At 42.0% G+C, this 26445-nt stretch overlaps 1 protein-coding gene across 5 annotated transcripts in view; it reads right to left on the reverse strand.

Moving 5' to 3' along the window:
• Positions 1-710: 710 nt before the first annotated feature.
• The window catches only part of LOC147117132 (signal transducing adapter molecule 1-like), a 113696-nt gene continuing 87961 nt past the window's right edge, over positions 711-26445 (reverse strand). For 4 of the 5 annotated variants that reach the window (XM_085987860.1, XM_085987857.1, XM_085987856.1 and 1 more), the window contains 5 exons: positions 16672-16759; positions 15175-15229; positions 14298-14451; positions 7218-7393; positions 2551-5731 (listed from right to left, as the gene is read on the reverse strand). In XM_085987860.1, the coding sequence (XP_085843986.1) occupies positions 5521-5731; positions 7218-7393; positions 14298-14451; positions 15175-15229; positions 16672-16759 (684 nt within the window). In that variant the 3' untranslated portion in view covers positions 2551-5520. Of the gene's footprint in view, positions 1039-2550; positions 5732-7217; positions 7394-14297; positions 14452-15174; positions 15230-16671; positions 16760-26445 lie in introns of those variants that run through there. The other variant, XM_085987858.1, reaches the window with a different exon arrangement.

Consider the following 26445-nt stretch of genomic DNA (forward strand, 5'->3'; position numbering starts at 1 on the left):
GTGTAAACTTTCATGGTTCTACCCACTCCACCAATGGCACACTGTGGTTACACTGTGCATTATTCCTGTTGGTAATGGCAGGATGCTGGGCAGCCACAGCTAACTCGCTACAGTGGCAATTCTTAATGGGTGACCCTTTATATGAATTGTCTCCAAGCTTTTTAAAATTATTGTTGTTGGGGTTTGTGAAATACTGCAAAGCAGCTTTTTAGTGTCCACTGCAACAACTCACCAAACTTACTTCTACAGCACCTCTCGAGCACTGCGAGCTCTACCACCAGGACAACTGCAGCAAGATCATGGGAACACCGTCATCTCCGGGTTCCCTTCCAAGTCATACCATCCTAACGTGGACTGCTGTTCTTTCATCAGTGGAACAAAACCCTGGAATTCCCTACGTAACCCCATCAGCAAAAGGCGAGCCCACCATCACTTTCTCGGGGCAACTTTGGATAGGCAATCAAAACAGCTTTGCCAGCGTTACTCACATCCTGAGAACAAATTTAAAAAAAACTTTCAGACGCTTACTACCAAAGCATTTGCTACTTAGGCGAGTTAGCAGAGGGTACCCAGCTCCCTGCCATGGTTGACCAACACTAATCAATGCCTGCAAGAAAGGACGGAGAACAGCGGAAAGAGAATTATTAAACTTTAAAACAATTATATTCATAAGGAAAAGATTATGAAACTTAAAGCTTGACAATACGGAGTGGTGTTATTAAAATATTTATTGTTTGGAAATCTTGATACACAAGCCATGCCAGGACAAATACTATTAAGGCTGTTTCCATTTGATCAAAAAGATTCTCGTACCAATCGCCCACCAGCCTCAAAAGATTCAACTTTTCTGCAGAGATTTCCAGTATTCATTGAATGAACTTCAGAATTGAATGCTTCAGTGCATCTTCATGAACGTGTGCACAATTAGTGCTGTATTCAAGAACCTCAGTATCACATAGTCCAAGAGGTTCTTCCAGTTTAGTAAGTTTCAGGCAATGTATTATTGTTCCATGACATTTAAAGCAGCTCGAAAGGTCCCTCAGGAAAAAAAATAATTTATAGCATTTACAAGTGTAAACTAGAATATCTACAGAACTTTATCAAAAAAACATTTCTACTTTATTAGGCCCACATTTATCAGCACTGCAATCTTCAACTTGCAGAAAAATTTAATGAATTTTGTGTGTGTCTTTTTTTATCCAAGTTGAATAGGCACCTTAAACTAAACCTGAAAATAGATCTCATTAGTTGAAACCAATTTGCTGATTTGACTTTAGGCTGCATGAGTGAGTGAGTAAAGATGACGAGAAAGAAAAAGAGAGAGACAGCTAATTTGCATTAACATTTTAAGTACACTTCTTTAGTTTGTGAAATTTGGCCAGTGACTATGTAATTGCATCAATGTTAATTTAGAATATGTGCATTACCTAACACAAAAACTCAAAAGTTTCAAAAGATTAAAAGTATATTTTTCCTTAACTCAGGATTTTTTTTAAAATTATAATTTCATCTTAATATGGATTTCAAAATAGGAGGCAATCTAGGTCAAGATGTTCTGTTTATTGAGTAAGGAAACACAGATGGAAAAACTTGCATTCATCAACACCTTTCAAGTCCTCAGGACATCCCAAAACACTCCACAGCCAATGACTTATTTTTGAAATGGTCAGTTATTATGCAGGCAAACAAAACAGCCAATTTTCACACAGCAAGGATCCACAAACATAACTGAGATAAATGAGCAGATAATCTGTTTTAGTGATTTTGGCTGAGGGATACCGGTTGGCCAGGACACTGGGAGAACGCTCTGCTCTTCTTGGAATTGTGCCATGGGATCTTTTATGTCCACCTGTTTGGGCAGGGAGGGTCTTGGTTTAATGTTTCATCCAAAAGATGACACTTCCAATATTGTAGCGCTCCCTCAGTACTGTACTAAAGTATCAGCCAAATCCTGGGGAGGGACTTGAACTCTTAGCCTTTTGGTTCGGTGGGAGTGCTAATAACTGAGCATGTAACTTCAGCATCTACTTCTTAGACTTCACCTCCACAGACCTTCCAACAAATTAGTAGAATAAACCTGGAAATGATCAGTTGGAACTTATGTTAACATGTTATCAAACACAACTCATGATAATTGCTCATGAAAATATTCCAATCAAATCCAACTACTATAATAGCAAAATACTGCCAATGCTGGAAATCTGAAATAACAACAGAAAACGCTGGAAACACTCAGCAGGCCAGGCAGCATCCGTGGAGAGAGAAACAGAGTTAACGTTTCAGTTCTGATGAAGGGTCCCAGACCTGAAACGTTAACTCTGTTTCTCTCTCCACGGATGCTGCCTGGCCTGCTGAGTTTTTCCAGCATTATCTGTTGTTATTTCAAATCCAACTACTGGTTAATTTAGCAATGGTCGGAACACTGGATGCCTTCTACTAGTAGAAATCAGCATAAAACACGAGAAACAAGGCCTACTCTTCCTGTCTGAGCACAGAAAGATGGTCAAAAAAAATGGCATCAATTTAGGATATAAGTCTTTACTTCCTTAATGTAACTTGCGACCATATTTATTGACTTTCTACAAAAGTTAATACCATCAAAGCAACAAACTGCATACATCTGTACAAATGCAACAGTGGATCTTAATTAAAGTCACTTGCTAATCTGATTCACAGAAAGTGGCGACCTCACCTTGTCATAATATAAACCAAACTGCAAAAGACTAAGGGGCCTTAGAAGACTGTTTCCAAGCAAGCATAAAACCATTTTGTAGTGATTTATAGTGAAAGCTCACAGAGAACAGGAACTACATTAGAGCACTTGACACAGAAAACAATTTGAATTCATTGAAAACAGTACAGTATCTGATACACTATTTATTTAAACCACTTAGTTGATCACAGGTCAACTGTGAAACTATCTCCCAATGAAGATTACCAGTATTTTCTTTCTCTTTTTTTAAATCCATGACATGCAGTAGAATAAGAAATCTTATGACATGGTCTTCGAATTGCTGCATTGAATTCAGCCAAAATTCAGCCATTCTGTTACAAGTTATTTGAAAGCTAACAAGGTCGAAGTTTATACTAACACACTTTCAAGTCATTTTACAGCTTTTGCTTAGTTTAAAATTTTGTATGCTGAAACATACTTCAGCATTCATAAGCACAATGGTTTTATCATTTTATACAAAGATCTTAACCTCATTTTCTTACGAGTCCCCTCCAAAATGATTTGTGTAAATGGGAAATCGAACACAATCTAACCAGCATTATAGTGTTCTACAATTAGTGTTTAGTAAACATTCAACTAGATTTGTAAAATTATGGACCATTAGTGTACAGTTTTTGCAAATTTAAATTTAAAAACAAAAAAAAAACGATGCTTACATCTGTTAACCTGCATATTAACCAACAGACATTTCCAGTTAAATTACATTTGACCTTGTATGGCATTGCATTGAGCCAACAATGTGATTAGTTTTCTTTCAAAACTAACAAAATATTTACTTAAAGACATTTAAAAAGCTTAAATACAATAAACATTTGCAAATTTCACACCTCCAGATATAGATACTAGATTAAAGGAGCACCATCTTCATGAAAGCTTGTACAACAACTCCTTTCCAAATTTATTTACAAACAGAATGACCAATGATGTTGGAATTGAAATACATTATTGTGTCACTTGAATGCAATACTCTTGCATAAATGCACAGTTTTTGTCCTTTCCTACCCAAGCAAAAAAGGTCTGGCAAGGTAGTGTCTTTAAAAGGAGAGAAAGAGGCAAGGATTATGACAAGCAACTACTTTTTTTTTTTTTAATTTTTTTAAAAAGTCTCCAAACTGATCCCACTGAACCAACATACCAGCCTGAATATGCTGCTCCACAATAACCAGCAAGTCCACTAATGCACTGAAAATAGATAAATATAATATCCCTCAGTGAAGACCTGTAAATGAGAATTAGACTTGAATTCAAAAGACAAATTACAAAATTTCTAAATGCTGCTTCCGACATATCTAAGACCAAGTCCTTATACCCAGAGTACGCCCCCCCCGCCCTCAGTTAATGTTCCCTGTAATTTTTTTTTTATGGGCCGTGCGGCCCCTTTAACGGGCTGCGCGGCCCATTCAAAAGTCCGTGTGTGTGCAGTTTTTTCAATTTAAAGGCCGCTCACCGGCTGCAGGGAACCCCTGGAACACTGCGCGGCCACGCAGCTTAAAGGGAACATTGCCCCCCATTCCTTTAATTTAACAATTTTCAATCAGCTTGGCCAAGAAAAATATTGCCAGATGAATTCTATTACATTCTAGATTTGTCCTCGCCATTTTTTCAACCATCGTTACAGAAGCAATCAGATCCCCCAGTCTCAATCTAGCAAAGAAACCTTGCAATTTCACATGCGTTACTCCAATTATGACCAGGGATCAATAGCAGCTTTTGTTTCAAAGCTGTGTCTTTGGTGGTTAGGCGATAGTACTCGGAGCTGCATGTGAAAAGAAAACTCCATGCACCACCACTGTAACGTCAGAAATATTTACATTTAAAAAAAGGTTTGCCAGGTTCACAATCCAATGGTTGTATTGTTATTCCAGTTTTCATTCCGAATTTTGTCACATTCATTTTACCTTCGAGCAGAATTGTTTTTTCCTTCTAGAAAAGAATGTTTACTAACAACAACAGTAATTTGCTGCCTGCACCCTGAGGAAACTATGGAATGAGGACATCAGAATAGTATTGCTGAACTTTAAACTGCATATAGTTGCAAAGTGGTTCATAAATACGTTTTTTGACCCTTCATTTTACTTTTTAAAAACGTAGACTGCATATAACGTTATTTTATAATACTGCTGTTATGTCCTATTTTCAACGCTAAAGCAGAATCACTGGAGGTGAAAAAGCAGCAAAATAAATGCAAAAAAGTACTGCAATAGCTTATTTACTTAAGAAGTTGTTCTGGTCCAAAGAAGATCAAAGCTTCACTGCAGACATCTGGGAGGTCATTTTTGACAAGAGTGCAAAATGAGACTATGTAGATTTGATTCTTCACATCATATGGACAATGAAACTTTATCTATTTTATATATATATAATATAATATATATATATAAATTAAAATAACTACAAAAATTTGATAATCTAATTTTAAATCCACCATGAATTAATTTCTTTACCACCTGCAACAGTTTATGTTCACATATTTACTTATGGCTATCAAATTTAGCACTAATGCAATAAATCAATGTATGTACACAAAACATAGCTATCAGTTCCATTTTTCTCCACAAAATAGGAGATTACTCTCAGCCTAAATAGCTGTAGTCATTGTGAGAACATGATGCTTATTCAGGGGTAGGTTACCATTTGTACTCCTTTAGCATAAGGTGGTTCTGTTAAAAAAAAAGTTCAGTGCAGTCTGCGCAAATCGATGACTTTTTAATTGCTGTAAATTGCACTACTGCCTGTTTATTCTTAGCCGATGTTAAGGATAAGACGGATGAGAAATATCACATCTCCTATAGAAGTGCTTTCTGGGAGTAAGGGGACTGTTGTTGACTGCTGGACTGTTGGCCATGGGTTGTAGAGGCAACATTGTAGTTTGGCATCTGCTGTCCATTTAGGCCAGTACTCTGGTAACTAGAGATGTCAACATTTGAAGGGGCAGGTTGACTATAGACAGATGCCTGATTTAGGTATGTATTTGCAGGAACAGAACTGCCAATAGCACTGAAAGAAAAAAAAAAGTTAATCATTTATCTTTGCATCACACTAAAATATTTGGGTTCTATTTAACATGCAAGGTAAATAGCTAAAACAGCTTCTTCATTAGGCGACAGTGACTCAGCAACGGAAGTTTCAATTGTGCCATTAAGTGGTAGGATGTTGCTCTGTGCCCACGATTGCCTCCATCAGTTCCTAATCTCAAATGCCACTTTAGGGAGGCTGGGAGTTCCCAGTGTCCCTCTTGGCTAAATAAATTTAAACATCTCCGAGAGGATAACAATCTAATGTGAAGTAATAATAGGCAAGTACAATTTAATGCAATTCATGATAACAATTCAGATTTTCTTAGATACCAGCTATTATTTAGGGTACTTTTAGGAACTCTCACCACTTTAGTGAAAGAACTATTGCAGTGAACAAAACATTATAGAGGCTCACAAGAAAATCACATGACCTGGTAGTCTATATGTGCATATTATACATTTAAGCTGCATAAAAAGAACTAAAGCAATGCAGTTGAGGAAAATTCAATATTTGAATCATAGGAATAGAGAAAGGAGGATTTCTTTCATTTCGTGAGGCAGTACATTAGTATGAAATTCTGGTCACTAGGTTATCAAAGCTCTGATGTGCCATATTTATGCTTGATAAGAAAGCTATGCCTAAAAGGATGTTATATTAAGAATTGAATTTGTAGTTACATATTTTGTTTTCTGTCCCCAAAGAGTTTTACAGCATCAATTAGTGTACTTTAGGTTAAGCGTTGTCATTATATTTTATTTGCATTTGTAATTTCTTTACAAGTAACCCACACATGGCAATCAGCTGGCTGCTAAACAAAGGTTAAGGGCCTGAAAAACCAACTTTAATTTTTTGCAGTGTGAAATTTGTCTATTTCAGGTTTGCCTTTTCCCCCATGTGAGAGCTCCAATCTTTGTTTTGCTCTCTCTAATATTTTTAAAAAGTTAGAATTTTAACAGCCTACTCACTTCCTTGTTCGCTGTCTGAGAATTCTGTGTTTTGATTGGCTGCTTAGGCAGTTTGTTGACGTCACAACAGTTTGCACAAGGGAATCCCCACTAACCTCCGGTGATTTGAATTGAATGTCGGAAAATCCGAAGTTCTCGACAGAGAGCTCGTGAGACCCTTGTGCGAAGTGTACTTCTGGGCCTGTGGCGAACGCCTTCGCTTCGCCGCTGACCGCAAATTCCGGGCCATTGCATTTTACAAGAGCACCCAAATTTGAGCTTATCCAAGACACTGTATAAATTTAGGCTTTTGCTTTCAATTCCAAATCAAAAAGTCTTCTGTGAGTTCAAAAAAGTCAAATGATTATAAATTCCAGTTACTGCACAGCAGTTTCAAATTAGCAGCTAACATGTGCAACTGCTGAAAGTGGTCTACAGATCATTTAGTTCTGCAATGGCCATCAAGAATATTGCAGATGGGAATGGGTCAGCACAAGTGCTGAATGATAATCAGTACTTACTTAGTATAAGATGTCAGAGTTTGCTGGGTGGACAGGGCTGAACTTGCTGTTGGTGGTAGACCAGCTTGGCTGAGTGATGGAATCTGATCTGATGGAATACTGTACCCCTGGACTGAAGCCATCTGAGGCGTGCCAGATACTACATAGGCGCCACTGGGAGGCTGACCTGAATATACCTAGAACAGAAAGAGTTCAAGTATAATTAAACTGCAGCATGATTTCAAATACCGTTGTGATGTTCAAATTTACCAAGAAAAGCAGCAATAAGCTCTCTTTTTTCAACAGAGTGCCATGCTCTCATAGAGGTGTTAGTTTCCCCAGTGAACCATTCTAGTCCAATCAGACTATATTTATGGCAGCAAAGGATCCAAGTCATCAAGTATGATTAAGTTACAAGATTTGTTAGTGTTGGTGCCAGCAGATGTGCCTCATTAGTTAAAAATGGCATTGCTATAAATTGAAAGAACTTAACAGAAAATATGGGCGAACAAGGGAAATTAAAATTCGCGTCAGTTTAACTCAGTTGGCAGCACTCTCATCTGGGTCAGAAGGTTGCGGGTTCAAGGCCCACTCCAGGACTTAAGCACATAATCTGGGCTCACACTTCAGTACAGTATTGAAGGAGTGCTGCATGGGACAAGGTGCAGTTTTTCAGATAAGATGTTGCATCTGCCCATTCAGATGGATGTTAAAAGTTGTCATGGAACTATTCTAAGAGTATGGAGTTTTCCTGGTGTTCTGGCAAACATTCTTCCCTCAACCCATACCCCCTAAATCAGATTAAACAAACAATCATTTATTTCCACTAATTTGTGGGATCTTTCTGTGCACAAATTTGCTGCCACATTTGCCTACAGATCAGTGACTATATTTCAAAAGTATGTGTGAAATGCTTAATATTGTGACCAGACATATATAAATGCAAGTCTTTCTCTTTAAAAGGAGGCTGTAAGATAGATGCAATATAACATGGATAAATGCGAGGTTATCCACTTTGGTGGCAAAAACAGGAAGGCAGATTATTATCTGAACGGCAATAGATTGGGAGAAGGGGAAGTGCAACGAGGCCTTGGTGTCCTTGTGCACCAGTCGCTGAAGGTAGGCATGCAGGTGCAGCAGGCGGTTAAGAAGGCAAATGGTATGTTGGCCTTCGTAGCGAGAGGGTTTGAGTACAGGAACAAGGATGTCTTGCTGCAGTTATACAGGGCCTTGGTGAGACCACATCTTGAGTATTGTGTGCAGTTTTGGTCACCTTATCTGAGGAAGGATGTTCTTGCCATGGAAGGAGTTCAGCGAAGATTCACCAGGCTGATACCTGGGATGGCAGGAATGACGTATGAGGAGAGATTGGGTCGATTGGGCTTGTAGTCATAGAGTCATAGAGTTATACAGCACAGAAAGAGGCCCTTCGGCCCATCGTGTCTACGCCGTCCATCAATCCCTGTCCAGTCTAATCCCATTTTCCAGCATTTGGTCCATAGCCTTGTATGCAATGGCATTTCAAGTGCTCATCCAAATGCTTCTTGAATGTTATGAGGGTTCCTGCCTCTACCACCTTTTCAGGCAGTGAGTTCCAGATTCCAACCACCCTCTGGGTGAAAAAGTTCCTCCTCAAATCCCCTCTAAACCTCCTGCCCCTTACCTTGAATCTATGCCCCCTTGTTACTGACCCCCCTACTAAGGGGAAAAGTTCCTCTTTATCTATCCTATCTATGCCCCTCATCATTTTGTACACCTCAATCAGGTCCCCCCTCAGCGTTCTTTGCTCCAAGGAAAACAACCCCAGCCTGTTTAGTCTTTCTTCATAGCTGAGGCGCTCCATCCCAGGTAACATCCTGGTGAATCTTCTCTGCACCCTCTCCAAAGCAATCACATCCTTCCTATAGTGAGGCGACCAGAACTGCACACAGTACTCCAGCTGTGGCCTCACCAGCGTTTTGTACAGCTCCATCATAACCTCCCTGCTCTTATATTCTATGCCTCGGCTAATGAAGGCAAGTATCCCATATGCCTTTTTAACCACCTTATCTACCTGTTCCGCTGCCTTCAGGGATCTATGTACATGTACACCAAGGTCCCTCTGACCCTCTGTACTTCCTAGGGTCCTACCACTCATTGTGTATTCCCTTGCCTTATTTGTCCGTCCAAAATGCATCACCTCGCACTTTTCAGGGTTAAATTCCATTTGCCACTTTTCCGCCCATCTGACCAACCCGTTTATATCGTCCTGTAGCCTGAGGCTTTCCTCCTCGCAATTTACCACCCCACCAATTTTCGTGTCATCTGCAAACTTACTGATCATACCTTTTACATTCTCATCCAAATCATTTATGTAGATCACAAACAGCAAGGGACCCAGCACCGATCCCCGAGGTACCCCACTGGACACAGGCTTCCAGTCACAAAAGCAACCTTCGACCATCACCCTCTGCCTCCTGCCACTCAGCCAGTTTAGGATCCAACGCGTCAAGGCACCCTGGATCCCATGGGCTCTTACCTTCTTGACCAGTCTCCTATGCGGGACTTTGTCAAAAGCTTTACTGAAATCCATGTAAACCACATCCACAGCATTTCCCTCATCCACACACCTAGTCACCCCCTCGAAAGATTCAATCAGATTGGTCAGACATGATTTACCCTTGACAAAGCCATGCTGACTATCCCCGATTGATCCTTGCCTCTCCAAGTGGAGACTAATTTTGTCCCTCAGAATTTTTTCCAATAATTTCCCCACCACAGATGTTAGGCTCACTGGCCTGTAATTCCCTGGTTTATCCCTGCTACCCTTCTTGAATAATGGTACTACGTTAGCTGTTCTCCAGTCCTCTGGTACATCCCCTGTGGCCAGAGAGGTTCTGAAAATTTGTGTCAGAGTCCCTGCAATCTCCTCCTTTGCCTCACACAACAGCCTGGGATACATCTCGTCCGGGCCTGGGGATTTATCCACTTTTTGGCCTGCTAAAACGGCTAGTACCTCCTCCCTCTCGATGCTAATATGTTCAAGTATGTCACAGTCCCCTTGCCCGATTTCTATGTCTGCATCGTCTTTCTCCATAGTGAACACAGATGCAAAAAATTCATTTAAAACCCCGCCTACATCATCTGGCTCTACACAGATTGCCACTTTGGTCCCTAATGGGCCCTACCCTTTCCCTGGTTATCCTCTTGCCCTTAATATACTTATAAAACATCTTAGGATTTTCCTTTATTTTGCTCGCCAGTGTTATTTCATGGCCCCTCCTCGCCCTCCTAATTTCTTTTTTAAGTATGCCCCTGCACTTTTTATACTCCTCTAGGGCTTCCTCCATCTTTTGTAACTGCCAAAAGCCCCCCTTTTTTTCCTAATGCATTTTTGTATATCCCTTGTCATCCAAGGTTCCCTTTGCTTGTTGGTCCCACCCTTGACCTTTACAGGAACATGTTGGCGTTGTACTCTCTCTATTTCCCTTCTGAAAGTCTCCCACTGCTTTGATGTGGATTTTCCTATAAGCAGCTGCTCCCAGTCCACTTTGGCGAGATCCTGCCTTATCATATTAAAATCGGCCTTCCCCCAATTTAGAACCCTTATTTCCGGGCCGTCTTTGTCTTTTTCCATGACCACCTTAAATCTCACCGAATTATGGTCACTGTCGCCAAAATGCTCTCCTACTGACACTTCCACCACTTGCCCGGCTACATTCCCTAGAATTAGGTCCAGTACCGACCCCTCTCTTGTAGGACTTTCTACATGTTGGCTCAAAAAGCTCTCATGGATGCACTTTAAGAATTCTGCACCCTCTAAGCCTTTCACACTCTGACTATCCCAATTAATATTGGGGAAGTTGAAATCCCCCACTATTATTACCCTATTATTTTCGCACTTCTCTGAGATTTGCCTACATATCTGTTCCTCTATCTCCCCCTGACTGTTTGGGGGCCTATAGTACACTCCCAGCAAAGTGCTTGCCCCCTTTTTGTTTTTAAGTTCTACCCATATGGCCTCATTAGAGGAACCCGCTAATATATCATCCCTCCTTACAGCAGTAATTGATTCCTTAATTAATATTGCAACACCCCCTCCCCTTTTACACCCCCCTCTGTCTCGCCTGAAGATTCTATACCCCGGAATATTGAGCTGCCAGTCCTGACCCTCCCTCAACCATGTCTCCGTGATAGCAACACTATCGTACTCCCATGTGTTCAACAACTTCAGTTCATCCACCTTATTTGCAAGACTCCTTGCATTAAAATAAATGCCTTCCAGCCTTGCCATATTCCCTTTTGCCTTCACATATTTGCTCTGCCTTCCCAGCTGACTTGTTTTTTCCTCCGTATTTGGCTGTAAATCACCCCCTACTATAGTTCCACTCTGTATCCCATCCCCCTGCCAAGTTAGTTTAAACCCCCCCCAGCAGTGCTAGCAAACCTCCCCGCAAGGATATTGGTCCCCCTCTGGTTCAGGTGTAAACCGTCCGACTTGTACAAGTCCCACCTTTCCCAGAAGCAGACCCAGTGATCCAGGAGTTTAGAAGAATGAGAGGGGATCTCATTGAAACTTATAAAATTCTGACAGGACTGGACAGACTAGATGCAGGAAGGATGTTCCCGATGGTCGGGGAGTCCAGAACCAGGGGTCACAGTCTAAGGATAAGGGGTAGGCCATTTAGGACAGAAATGAGGAGGAATTTCTTCACCCAGAGAGTGGTGAACCTGTGGAATTCTCTACCACAGAGGGCAGTAGAGGCCAATACATTAAATATATTCAAGGAGTTGGATATATTTCTTAAGGCTAAAGGGATCAAGGGGTATGGGGAGAAAGCAGGGACAGGGTACTGAATTTGGATGATCAGCCATGATCGCATTGAATGGCGGAGCAGGCTCGAGGGGCCGAATGGCCTACTCCTGCTCCTATCTTCTATGTTTCTATGAAAAAAAGAATTTACGCATTGAAGATAACGAGTTGATGACATGAAAGCATCTAAGTGGCTTAATGCACCACATGATGCAGAACTGAACATACAGCCAGGAAGATCCCATGTTTGGGCTTTATAAATAGAGGCACAGAGTACAAAAGAATGAATAGAGACAACAGCAGGTGCACATACACAAGTCTTTGAAGGTGACAGGACAAGTTGAGAAGCCTGTTAAAAAGGCAGACGGGATCCTCGGCTTTATAAAGAGAAGTATAAAGTACAAAAGCAAGGAAGTTATGCTAAACCTTTATAAATTACTGGTTAGGCCTCAGCTGGGGTAGTGTGTCCAATACTGGGCACCACACTTTAGGAAGGAAGTCAAGGTCTTGGAGAGGGTGCAGAGGAGATTTACTAGAATGGTACCAGGGATGAGGGACTTCAGTTATGTGGAGAGACTGGAGATGCTGGGATGTACTCCTTAGCAATGTTCCCTCTAAGCTGCATGGCACAGAACGGGACCAGCTTTTCAAATGTGAAGTTTCGCACATGTGCAAAACTTTGAATGGGCCGTGCAGCCCATTAAAGGGACCATGCACCCCCCAAAAAAACATAAGGGGAAACATTGCTCCTTAGAGCAGAGAAGGGTATGGGGAAAATTATTAAAGGTGTTCAAAATTTTGCTGGGTTTTAATAGAATAGACAGGGAGAAACTGTTTCCACTGGCAGGAGGGTCAAAAACCAGGGAACACAGATTTAAGGTAATTGGTAAAAAGAACCAGGGGGAAGATGAGGAGAATTTTTTAAATTTTATTTTAAACTCGGCACATTGTTAGGATCTGGAATGCACTGCCTGAAAGGGTGGCGGAAGCAGATACTATAGTATATTCAAAAGGGAATTGGATATATACTTGAAAAGGAAACATTTACAGGGCTATGTAAAGAGCTGGGGAGTCGAACTAATTCTTTCAAAGAGCCAGTACAGGCACTATGGGCTGAATGGCCTCCTTCTGTGCGGTGTGATCTATGATCCCTGTTTGGGCTGAGTTAGTTTATCTCCATCTAGGAGACAGTGGGATTTTATTACAGCCTTCATGTCCTTTTACAAGGCCACCTAGAAACTAATCAAAATAACTAGTCGGGAAAAAAAAGGAAATTTGAGACATTTCTCTTTACTGCAAAATCCAGTATACATATTTTACAGTAATCAATTCAATTTGACCTGGTGAGGCAGTTAGGAATTTGGTCTCTGATATCTATTTTTTTTGTGAATTTTATGACTAAGGATGATTGAGGAATGGAACACATTTCAGTTTTGGCATCCAGTGTCAACATCAAGCACTCCCAGGTCACATACAACATAGCTCAGATGCAGAGCATTGCACTCTCTACTCTGCACCAACAGTGTGCAATATCCACAATTGCAAATAAAATAGAACAATAATCAAAAATGAAATGAACATGGACTGCCTTCCCTTGCAAATGTTCACTGAATGCTTGCACTCCCCTGCTTCTAAAGTATTTGGTCTGCAGAATAATTAGATCGCTTTATTGTTCAATGGGGAAAGCCAAAGTGTTTATTTCAAATGCGACTAAAGAAAACGCAACAAAAACTGCCTGCCAAATTGCTACCATCATATTAAGAACAAGTTCTACACAGAGAAGCAGTTCTGTTAAGAGTACAACAGAGTACATCAGAGAAAACTGTGGAATAATCATTAAAGAATTTCATGATCATTTCTTAACTTTTGTCACTCAACAGTTACCAGGCCTTTCACTTGCTAAATAAATTGAATGTTCCACGAATTCCCCAATCTCCTACAGTCACAATTGCTTTTACTCGATACACTAGACTACATAAAAACAAATCCAAACATTGAGTTTCATGGTTGTTGGCTTAAGTTAAATATTATCCTCAATAATACTATCAACAGGCTTACAAAAGAATGACTGCTGCCCAAGTATTTATACCCAATTTACTCTATGTATCAATGTATGAGTCAGCATTGTGCAAACACACAGTGTCAAATGATCTAATGTGGCATTTAAATGTGTTAATAGTTTTCTTTAAGGTTTTAAGTAAAAGAAATGTACAGGAAGAAGTTTGATTATTGAATATTCTTCTTGCTGCTCAAATAAGAATTAAGTGTCACAATCTATATTTCTTTACAATAAATAACTTGGAACACACCTGAGAGACTGCTACAGAGGATGGTTGCATGTAATACTGCTGGCTCTGGAGTTTAGCATACATGGAATACATAGGATCCTCATTCATCAATTTAGCATACAAGGATAGAGCCTCCATCACTTTCACATTTAGATCTGACAGTTCAGAGTGTTTCCTAAAACCACAGTGAATTAAAACAGGCATAAGAGGTAGCACTGGATGTAACAGAACACACAACGAAAATTCAGTGGGCCTGAAATTCCTCGAGCTCCGTTCCGCTTCCAGAAGTGTGGTGGGGTGGAATTCCCGACCTGCAGTTTGCTCCAGTGTGGATCTGATCACAATCCATGGAACAAGATCATGAGCATAAAGGAGGCAGACACTTGTGCCATTTATGGCATTCTCTGGGTAGCCGCCTCGTGGCGGGGGGAGAGGGAAAGAAAGAGGGGGGGAAACGGGACAAAGAATTTCATAGTGGTATCTTGTTGCTCCATCGGAGGACAGAATAAAAAGCAGAACAAACTTATATTGCTGCTTTTCCAATTGACTGCAGTTAGGAGAACTTGTCTTGTGGGTACTCCACTGCCATCAGGATGATAGCCTGGCAATGCAAAGGGACACAGGAAGCAGAACTGACTAGATTTCTGGCAGGCCATGTCACCCTGCCAGTCCTGCCTCCTCTTCAGGCATCAGTGCTCATCTCAGCCAAGTCACAAATGCTTAAGATAAAGAAAAAGGACCGAGAAATTCTGAGGAACTGGATCTTGCCGCAGATTACAGCCCCCTGCCCAGCTTACACTGCTGTAGCATGCTCACAGGTCCAGGAATTTTAGGGCCTATACGTCAGATATGTGCTAAATGGTACATTGTCAACAAACTCTGAAAATAGGACTTTTACCTGTCAATTTCTTCTAACTTCTGATCTATGAGTGGTCCCATTTGGTGACAGATACCTGGGGGAGTTTTAGAGACAGGAAAGATTTAAATGATTTTGCTTGTTTGGGGGGAGAGGGGGGTGTGGTGGGGGGTGAAAGATAAGTACATGTACATTATATAGATTAGCCTTGAATTAAATAGGCAAATGTGAAAATTAAAAAGTAACTGATTAACTGATCATCCTAAAGTTAAAGAATTCTAAATGTGTTACAGTTCTATCTAAATAAATTAATATCAAATGACACAATAGGGCCCAGTCTACTGTTTCAAAGTTGACTCTTGTTGTGAGGTACACTAAAGGCCAGCACAAATGTGAGCTGGGGTGCCAGAGCCTTCCTGTGGCTCTGTAGATATTTCTCACCTACTTGCTGCTTCTTGGCGACATGATCCGAAAACAGATCGTCAGGTCCCACATGCACACTGATGATATCCAGCTCTACCTCACCACCACCTCTCTCAACCCCTCCACTGCCTCTGATTTGTCATGCTGCTTGTTCAACATCTAGTTCTGGATGAGCAGCAATTTCCTCCAATTAAATATTGGGAAGACCAAAGCAACTGTCTTCAGTCCAGGCCACAAACTCCGTTCCCTAGCTACCGACTCAATCCCTCTCCCTGGCCATTGTCTGAGGCTGAACCAGACCATTTCGCAACCTTTGTGTCCTATTTGATCCCGAGATGAGCTTCCGACTACATATCCGCTCGATCACCAAGACCATCTACTTCCACCTCAATTAACATCGCCCGTTTCCGCAGTTCCCTCATCTTACCTGCTGCTGAAACTCTCATCCATGCCTTTGTTACTTCTAGACTCGTCTATTCCAATTCTCTCCTGACCGACCTCCCATCTTCCACCATCCATAAACTTGAGCTGATCCAAAATTCTGCTGCCCGTATCCTAATTCACACCAAGTCCTGTTCACCCATCACCCCTTTGCTTGCGAACCTACATTGGCTCCCGGTCCAGCAATGCCTCGATTCTAAAATTCTCATTCTTGTTTTCAAATCCCTCCATGGCCTCGCCCCTCCCCATCTCTGTAACCTCCTCCAGCCCCACAACCCCCAGAGATCTCAGCGCTACTCCAATTCTTGCCTCTTGCACTCCACCAATGGCAGCTGTGCCTTCAACTGCCTATGCCCCAAACTCTGGAATTACCTCCCTAAACCTCTCTGCTTCTCTACCACTCTCTCTTCCTTTAAGATGCTGCTTAAAACCTTCTCTTTCTTCAAGCTTTTGGTCACCTGTCCTAATATCTCCTGATGTGGCTCAGTATCAAATTTTGTTTGACCCAGAGTCTAAATTCTAGATCAAATTAATGTTTAACATACAATGCTGTATACATGTTTTTTGTATCATTTGTAAATGTTATATTTATACATACCTTTGTCATATTACTAAAATAGTGTACTAGTGAACTATGGAACAGGGCACTTTACAGAAAACATACAGCTATCCTACCTTCTAGATGAAGTAGTTCTGGTGAGTCTGGTTGACCATCTGTGGGGTTAGCACTCTGCAACATCTGTAATAGATGATCCATCTTTTCCTATTGAAGTAAATAAGAAATGGTAATGGAGAAAATAATGGGACTTAAGATAAGACAAATCTTCATGACCCGATAAAGGTATTAAAATAAATAGGTGAGGAAATTGCAGCTGCATTAGTCATCATTTTCCAAAGCTCTGGATTCAGGGATTGGAAGACTGCAAATGCCACTCCATTATCTAAGAAGAGAGGGAGAGAGAAACCAGGTAACTATAGACCTGTCAGTTTATCAATTGTGGGTAAGTTACTGGAATTGATCATCAGAGATGGAGTGACTGAGCACTTAGACAGGCATCAATTCATCAAAGAGAATCAGCATGGATTTGTGAAGGGTTGGTCACGTATGACTAATGTGGTTGAATGTTTTTGAGGAAGTCACTAACGTGGTGGATAGGGAAGTGACCATGGATGTTGTCTATATGGACTTCCAGAAGGCATCTGATAAGGTTCCACACAAGAGATTATTAGCAACAATGGGTGTGCACGGAATTGGAGGTATCCTTTATGACATGGCTGGTAATTGGTTGGGAGGTAGGAGACAGAGAGTAGGGATAAAGGGTTAATTCTCTGATTGACAGGATGTGACAAGAGGTGCACGAACAAATAAGGTCCGGGTAAGAAAAATGGTAATAAGACAAATAAGGCTATTATACAAAAAAATGTTAAGATGTCTAAAAATGTTAAAAAGACAAATCTAAAGGCACTGTATCTGAATGCACGAAGCATTCGTAATAAGGTAGACGAGTTAGCAGCGCAAATGGATGTAAATGCATACGATATAATTGCAATTACGGAGACATGGCTGCAGGGTGACCAAGGCTCAGAGCTGAATATCCAAGGACATTCGATATTTAGAAAGGACAGGCAAAAAGGAAAAGGAGGTGGGGTGGGGTGGCGTTGTTAGTAAAAGATGAAATCAGAGCAATAGTGAGAAAGGATATTGGCTCAGAAAATCAAGATGTAGAATCAGTCTGGGTGGAGCTAAGAAGCACCGCGGGGCAGAAAAAATTGGTGAGAGTTGTCTATAGGCCTCCAAACAGTAGTGGTAATGTAGGGGATGGCATCAAACAGGAAATTAGAGTTGCATGTAACAAGGGTACTACAGTAATCATGGGAGACTTTAATCTACATATAGGCTGGCCAAACCAAATTAGCAATAATACTGTAGAGGATGAATTCCTGGATTGTGTACGAGATGGTTTTTTAGACCAGTACCAGAGAAGCCAACTAGGGAACAGGCTATCCTAGATTGGGTATTGTGCAATGAGAAGGGGTTAATTAATAATCTTGTTGTGTGGAGTCCTTTAGGGAAGCGTGACCATAACATGACAGAATTCTTCATTAAGATGGAAAGTGAAGAAGTCCAATCCGAAACTAGGGTCCTAAATCTAAACAAAGGAAACTACGATGGTGTGAGGAGCGAGTTGGCTATGATAGATTGGGGAGCTTCATTAAAAGGCATGACGGTGCATAGGCAATGGCTAACATTTATGGAACAAATGCATGAATTGCAACAGTTACACATTCCTTTCTGGCGCAAAAACACAAAAGGAAAAGCGGCCCAACCATGGCTAACAAAAGAAATTAAATATAGTATTAGATCCAAAGAGCAGTCATATAAAGTTACCAGAAAAAGTAGCAAGCCTGAGGATTGGGAGCAGTTTAGAGTTCAGCAAAAAAGGACCAAGAGATTAATTAAGAGGGGAAAAATAGAGTACGAGAGTAAACTTGCACGGAACATAAAAGCGGACTGTAAAAGCTTCTACAAGTGTGTAAAAAGAAAAAGATTAGTGAAGACAAATGTAGGTCCCTTACAGTCAGAAACAGGAGAATTTAAAATGGGGGACAAGGAAATAGCAGAGCAATTAAACAAATACTTTGGTTCTGTCTTCATGGAAGAGGACACAAATAACTTCCCAGAAATGCTAGGGAACCAAGGGTCTAGTGAGAAGGAGGAATTAAAGGAAATTATTAAAAGAGGTAGCCATGGAAATAGTGGATGCATTGGTTGTCATCTTCCAAAATTCTATAGATTATGGAACAGTTCCGGCAGATTGGAGGGTGGCAAATGTAACCCCACTATTTAAAAAAGGAGGGAGAGAAAACTGGGAACTACAGACCAGTTAGCCTAACATCAGTAGTTGGGAAAATGCTAGTCTATTATAAAGGATGTGATAACAGGACACTTAAAAAATATCAACAGGATTAGACAAAGTCAACATGGATTTATGAAAGGGAAATCGTGTTTGACAAACCTGCTGGAGTTTTTTGAGGATGTAACTGGTAGAATAGATAAGGGAGAACCAGTGGATGTGGTGTATTTGGATTTTCAAAAGGCCTTTGATAAAGTCCCACATAAGAGGTTAGTGTGCAAAATTAAAGCACATGGGATTGGAGGTAATATACTGGCATGGATTGAAAATTGGTTAACAGACAGGAAACAGAGAGAAGAAATAAATGGGTCTGTTTCGGGGTGGCAGGCAGTGACTAGTGGGGTACCGCAGGGATCAGTGCTTGGGTTCCAGCTATTCACAATATATATCAATGATGATTTGGATGAGAGAACCAAATGTAATATTTCCAAGTTTGCTGACGACACAAAACTAGGTGGGATTGAGAGTTGTGAGGAGGATGCAAAGAGGCTTCAAGGCAATTTAGACAAGTTGAGTGAGTGGGCAAATACATGGCAGATGCAGTGTAACATGGATAAATGTGAAGTTATCCACTTCGGTAGGAAAGCAGAAAGGCAGAGCATTATTTAAATGGTGATAGATTGGGAAATGCTGATGTACAAAGGGACCTGGGTGTCCTTGTACACCAGTCACTGAAAGCAAACATGCAGGTGCAGCAAGCAGTTAGGAAGGCAAATGGCATGTTGGTCTTCATCGCAAGAGAATTTGAGTACAGGAGCAAGGATGTCTTACTACAGTTGTACAGGGCCTTGGTGAGGCCACACCTGGAATACTGTGTGCAGTTTTGGTCTCCTTACCCAAGAAAGGATATACTTGCCATAGAGAGTGCAACAAAGGTTCACCAGACTGATTCCTGGGATGGCAGGACTGTCGTATGAGGAGAGATTGGGTCGACTAGGTCTGTATTCTCTGGAGTTTAGAAGAATGAGAGGGGATCTCATTGAAACAAATAAAATTCTGACAGGGCTAGACAGACTGGATACAGGGAGGATGTTTCCCCTGGCTGGGGGTTCTAGAACGATGGGTGACAGACTCAGGATATAGGGTAGGACATTTAGGACTGAGATGAGGAGAAATATCTTCACTCACGAGGGTGGCGAACCTATGGAATTCTCTACCACAGTAGGCTGTGGAGGCCAAGTCACTGAATATATTTAAGAAGGAGATCGATAGATTTCTACACACAAAAGGCATCAAGGGGTATGGGGAGAGAGCGGGAATATGTTATTGAGATAGAGGATCAGCCATGATCATATTGAATGACGGAGCAGGCTCGAAGGGCCGAATGGCCTACTCCTGCTCCTATTTTTTCTATGCTCCCCAGGGATCTGTACTGGGGCCTCAGCTTTTCACTAATGACTTGCCGAATGGCAAAGTCGAATATCCAAGTTTGTAGGCAACACTAAATTAGGAGGCACAGTAAGTTGTGTTGATGGGAGGAGGAAGTTACAAAGAGTTACAGACTAAGTGAGTGGGCAAAACTATGGCAGATGGATTGAATGTGGGAAAGTGTGAGGTCATCCAATATGGATCTCAGAAAAACACATTTTCTTAATGGTGAGAGATTAGGGGCTGGATTTTCTCAGCGGTGTCGGGATTGCTTGTTGCCGGGTTCCGGTCCCGCTCCCAGCTGCAGCTGTGCTCTGTCAAAGGGATGTTCCCTTGATTGGTCTTGTTAAGCCCGCCCTGCGGGCTTCCCGGCCAATTAACAGGAAGCGGGTCAGATGGCGTCATTTGATGACGTGTCATCAGCCAGTTTTCTTAAAGGGACCACGGCCACATTGAGTTTGACAGTTGTTCTGTCAATGTTTGACAGCATTGAGGTGCAGCAAACACCGACAAGCACTGAACAAAGGTGGACGCTTGCACCCAGACTCTCCAATGACTCCCTCCATATGCTTATGGAGTCACAACACGCAGGGAGGTTCTCTTGCCTTCCAAGGGCGGAAGAAACATAGAAACATAGAAGATAGGAGCAGGAGTAGGCCATTCGGCCCCTCGAGCCTGTTCCACCATTTAATGAGATCATGGCTGATCATCCAAATTCAGTACCCTGTCCCTGCTTTCTCCCCATATCCCTTGATCCCTTTAGCCTTAAGAAATATATCTAACTCCTTCTTAATATATTTAATAAGTTGGCCTCAACTGCCTTCTGTGGTAGAGAATTCCACAGGTTCACCACTCTCTGGGTGAAGAAATTCCTCCTCATCTCTGTCCTAAATGGCTTACCCCTTATCCTTAGACTGTGACCCCTGGGTCTGGACTCCCCCGCCATCGGGAACACCCTTCCTGCATCTAGTCTGTCTAGTCCTGTTAGAATTTTATAAGTTTCAATGAGATCCCCTCTCATTCTTCTAAACTCTAACGAATATAAGCCTAATCGACTCAATCTCTCTTCATACGTCATTCCTGCCATTCCAGGTATCAGTCTGGTGAATCTTCGCTACACTCCCTCCATGGCAAGAGCATCCCTCCATGGCAAGAACATCCTTCCTCAGATAAGGCGACCAAAACTGCACACAATACTCAAGGTGTGGTCTCACCAAGGCCCTGTGCAACTGCAGTGAGACATCCTTGCTCCTGTACTCGAATTCTCTCGCTATGAAGGCCAACATACCATTTACCTTGTTAACCGCCTGCTGCACCTGCATGCTTACCTTCTGTGACTGGTGCACAAGGACACCCAGGTCACGTTGCACTTCCCCTTTCCCCAATCTATTGCCATTCAGATAATAATCTGACTTCCTGTTTTTGCCCCCAGTGGATAACCTCGCATTTATCCACATTATACTGCATCTGCCCAATCACCCAACCTGCCCAAATCATACTGGAGCTTCTCTACATCTTCCTCACAGCAGACACGCCCACCCAGCTTTGTGTTGTCTGCAAACTTGGAGATACAGGAAACTTTGGTTTATCCGGAGGTTGTATGTCCGGAAACCTCGATCTACTGGCAGAAATCAGGAGCCGTTTTGTTAGGTTTTTTTCTTCTCGTGGCTTTGTTTTCAACAGTCGGGCTCTGGAAAGTCTCTGAAGCTGTTGCTAAGCTACAGAGACGCTTCCAAGGTACGGGCCGACTGTTTACAAGCTGTTGCTAAGCAACAGTGTTTGTTGTTAGATACGGAGTTCAACATTAACTTTGTATGTCCGGCAGTTTTGATAGATCGGCAACAGCTCGGTGCCGGATATAACAAAGTTTCATGTATTACATCTAGTTCCCTCGTCTAGATCATTAATATATATTGTGAATAGCTGAGGTCCTAGCACCGATCCCTGCAGTACCCCACTAGTCACTGCCTGCCACTCGGAAAAAGACCCATTTATTCCAACTCTTTGCTTCCTGTCTGCCAACCAGTTCTCTATCCAAGTCAGTACCTTGCCCCCAATCCCATGTGCTTTAACTTTGCACTTATGCGGGACCTTATCGAAAGCCTTCTGAAAGTCCAAAATACCCCACATCCACTGGTTCTCCCGTATCTATTCTACCAGTTACATCCTCAAAAAATTCCACTAGATTAGTCAAGTATGATTTATCTTTTGTAAATCCATGTTGACTTTGTCCAATCCTGTCACTGTTTTCCAAGTGCTCTGCTATTACATCTTTTATAATGGACTCTAGCATTTTCCCCACTACTGATGTCAGGCTTACCGGTCTATAATTCCCCGTTTTCTCTCTACCACCTTTTTTAAATAGTGGGGTTACATTAGCTACCCTCCAATCCATGGGAACTGTTCCAGAGTCTATATAATTTTGGAAGACGACCAGCAATGCATCTACTATTTCTAGGGCCACTTCCTTAAGTACCCTAGGATGTAGATTATCAGGCCCTGGGGATTTATCAGCCTTCAATCCCGTCAATTTCCCTAACACCATTTCCCTACAAATACTGATTTCATTCAATTCCTCCCTCTCATTAGACCCTATGTTCCCCGAAATCTCTGGAAGGTTATTTGTGTCCTCCTTTGTGAAGACTAAAACCAAAGTATGTATTTAATTGGTCAACCATTTCTTTGTTCCCCATTATAAATTCCCCTGATTCTGACTGCAAGAGACCTACGCTTGACTTCACCAATCTTTTTCTCTTCACATATCTATAGAAGCTTTTAGTCAGTATTTATGTTCCCTGCAAGCTTACTCTCATATTCTACTTTCCCCCTCTTAATTAATCCCTTTGTCCTCCTTTGCTGAATCCTAAACTGCTCACAATCCTCAGTTTTGCTGCCTTTTCTGGCCAATTTATATGTCCTCTCCTTGGATCTTATGCGATCCCTAATTTCCCTTGTTAGCCATGGTTGAGTCACCTTTTTTGTTTTATTTTTATGCCAAACAGGGATAAACAAATTTTGTAGTTCATCCATGCGATCTTTTAATGTTTGCCACTGCCTATCCCCCGTCAACCCTTTAAGTAACGTTCCCCAATCCATCCTAGCCAGCTCGCGCCTCATACCATCGTAGTTTCCTTTATTTAAATTCAGGACCCTAGTCTCTGAGTCAACTACTTCACTCTCCATTTTAATGAAGAATTCTATCATATTATGATCGCTCCTCTCCAAGGGGCCTCGCACAACAAGATTGCTAATTAATCCTTTCTCATTACATAATACCCAGTCTAAGATGGCCTGATCTCTGGTTGGTTCCTCGACATTGGTCCAGGAAACCATCCCGTATACACTCTAGGAATTCCTCCTCCACAGTATTGTTACTAATTTGGTTAGCCCAATCTATATGTAGATTAAAGTCACCCATAATAACTGCTGTGCCTTTATTGCACACATCTCTAATTTCCCATTTAATGCCATCCCCAACCTCAGCATTACTGCTTGGGGGTCTGTATACAACTCCCACTAATGTTTTCTGCCCCTTGGTATTTCTCAGCTGGGAGGAAGAGACCTCCCCAGGACACCACCACAGCCTGGTTGCACATTGCACAGGAGGGAAAAAGCAGGGATGTCATCAGGGGTCCCTAGCTGCAGTGGCGCCAACCTTTCAACGATCTCAGTGGATCAAGAAACATTACTGCAAAGCCACACTTAAACTCACCCTGCTGTGCCACTCAACGCATCCCCATCACTCTGCCTTCCATACCCTTCTCCTGCACATCCTTACTCACACCAACTTACCTTGCACCTCCACCCCTCCCTCTCTATCTACATTATCACTTCCCCATCTCACTAGCCACCCTTCACACTCACCTTCATCCTATTGCAAGCATACCAACTAACAACACACAAGGGTAGGCACTTGCGAGGTTTAGCTAATGTACATGTGATGTTTCTGGTAATGTGTTGTCATAGTGAAATCTATATTTTCAACACTGCCCCTTAGTGGACAGATCTGTGCGCACCTTGAAAAGTGTCTCACTGAGTTCCAGTGAATGCGCACATAACTTCCCCGCCCCCACCCCGCACTATAGTGAGGAGTGTGAATGGAATGGCTTGGACATTAAAGGGATGTTTTACGGTGCTGGTGTGGGATGGTGTCAACCTGGCGCATCATGCGGCAGCCAGGGTTTACAGCGTCAAGTGAAGTAAATCTGTCCATGGTGATGCCATCGCTGGCCTCCCGGAAAGGGCTGATGCCCTGTGCAGCATCAGGTGATGGCGGAGAAGGTTGGTGTGCCTGGTGATGCTGGTGTTGGGGCTGATCGTGGAAGGATTCAGACGACCAAGGTCTGATTTTTTCAAGGGCACCAATGTTGCTGCAATAGATGGCAGCTGCAGGTTGAGATGACAGAAGCTATCGGTCAATGGTGAGAGGTTGTTCCAATGAGGTGGCACTGGACATACAGTTGGCTCTAAACACTTGCAAACTAAAGAAATCTCGATATGTCTTACAAATGCAGTAACCAATAGTTTCTGCGCTCTGAATCTGACCATCTGCAACATGGCATCCTTTACACCACTTCTGCAGCTATCAGCTTATCAGATACATCAGAGCAGACTCAAATCACACCAGGGTGAGCTGGCGTGTTCCCCGAGCACGTAAAATTGGAAGGAAGCCTCAAAATACCATTAAATTGGCTCTTACTAAGCCATTTAATGAGCTCAATTGTCTCCTCCACCGCTTGGTGTCGGGTCAGTTCTCTGCTGACAGACCCAATACCTGGGAGACTCGCGTGGAGGCGAGTTGACAGCGGGTTTCCTACCCGGTCAATCTTTGTTATTTTGACAGCGGACCCGCCTCTGAGCGCCGGCTAAATTCCGGCCTAGGAGTTGTGGAGGAGCAAAAAAAGAATTTAGGTGTCCATGGACACAAATTAATAAAAGCTAGCGCACAGGTACAAGATGTAAAAAGGCTAATGGAATGTTGAATTCCAATCTGCTTGAGATAAAGCTCAACAGTGAGGAAGTTATCACAGAATCACAGAAACCCCAGAGTGCAGATAGAGGCCATTTCGGCCCATCGAGCCTGCACCGACACATATCCCACCCGATCCCCGTAACCCCTACACCAACACATATCCCACCCTATCCCCGTAACCCCACGTATTTAATCCCCCTAACACTAAGGGTCAATTTATCATAGCCAATCAACCTAACCCGCACATCTTTGAGCTTCAGTTGTACAGAGCAGTGGTCAGTTTTGGGTACCAAACCTCAGGAAAGATAATGATGGCCTTGGAAGGGTACAGTGCAGTTCACCAGAGTAAAGCAGGGCTTACAGGTTGCATAAACTTGCCTTATATTCCCTTGAGTTTAGAAAGTTGAGGGGTGATCTAATTGAGGTACTTAAAATGATAAAGGGATTCAATAGGACAGATACAAAGAAACTATTTCCTCTGGAATCCAGAACAAGAGAGCATCATCTTTATTTTGGAGTGAAATCAGGAAGCACTTTTTCACACAAAGGGCAGTGGAAATCTAGAACACTTGCCCTTAAATGGCTATGGATGCTGGGTCAATTGAAGTTTTCAAGACGGAGATTGATAGATTTGGGTTAGGTAAGAATTTCAAGGGTAAATGGAGCTAACGTACAGATCAGCCATGATCTAATTGTATGGCGGAACATGCTTGAGGGGCTGAATAGTCCACTTCCTATGTTCAAGAGGAAAGACATAAGCCAGAAAACCTTTTATGCAGTAAGATAACTCCCTCTACATAGTGCTGGTCCTGTGAGGTTTCTAATCCTTCAGGCAATAAACAAACAGTTTTAATCTCAAATACCTACAAGTAATGAAGTCCTTACACAGGTTACATATACAGAGGAAATGGAATGCTACAAACCAAATCCCTCTACAAATTGAACCATTAGAACTTTTTAAAGGTATTTGCAGGACAACCAAGTTCAATTAGGCTTCATCGACAAACTGATGCTACTGCCACCTATGAATCAGATGAGATGCATCTGCTTTCACTGGAATGTTTGTGGTAAAACAAATGGTTCAGTTATAGTGTATATGGAAAGATAGTATAAACAGCAATTTCACTTCATCTTTCAGGAATCTGACCAACGGTATCCAGCAATATTATGTGCTTAGAATTAGTACAAGGCAGA

Source organism: Somniosus microcephalus, chromosome 5 (assembly GCF_052327205.1).
Source record: "Somniosus microcephalus isolate GS21.2 chromosome 5, FLI_Smic_1.0, whole genome shotgun sequence".
Taxonomy (NCBI): Eukaryota; Metazoa; Chordata; class Chondrichthyes; order Squaliformes; family Somniosidae; genus Somniosus; species Somniosus microcephalus.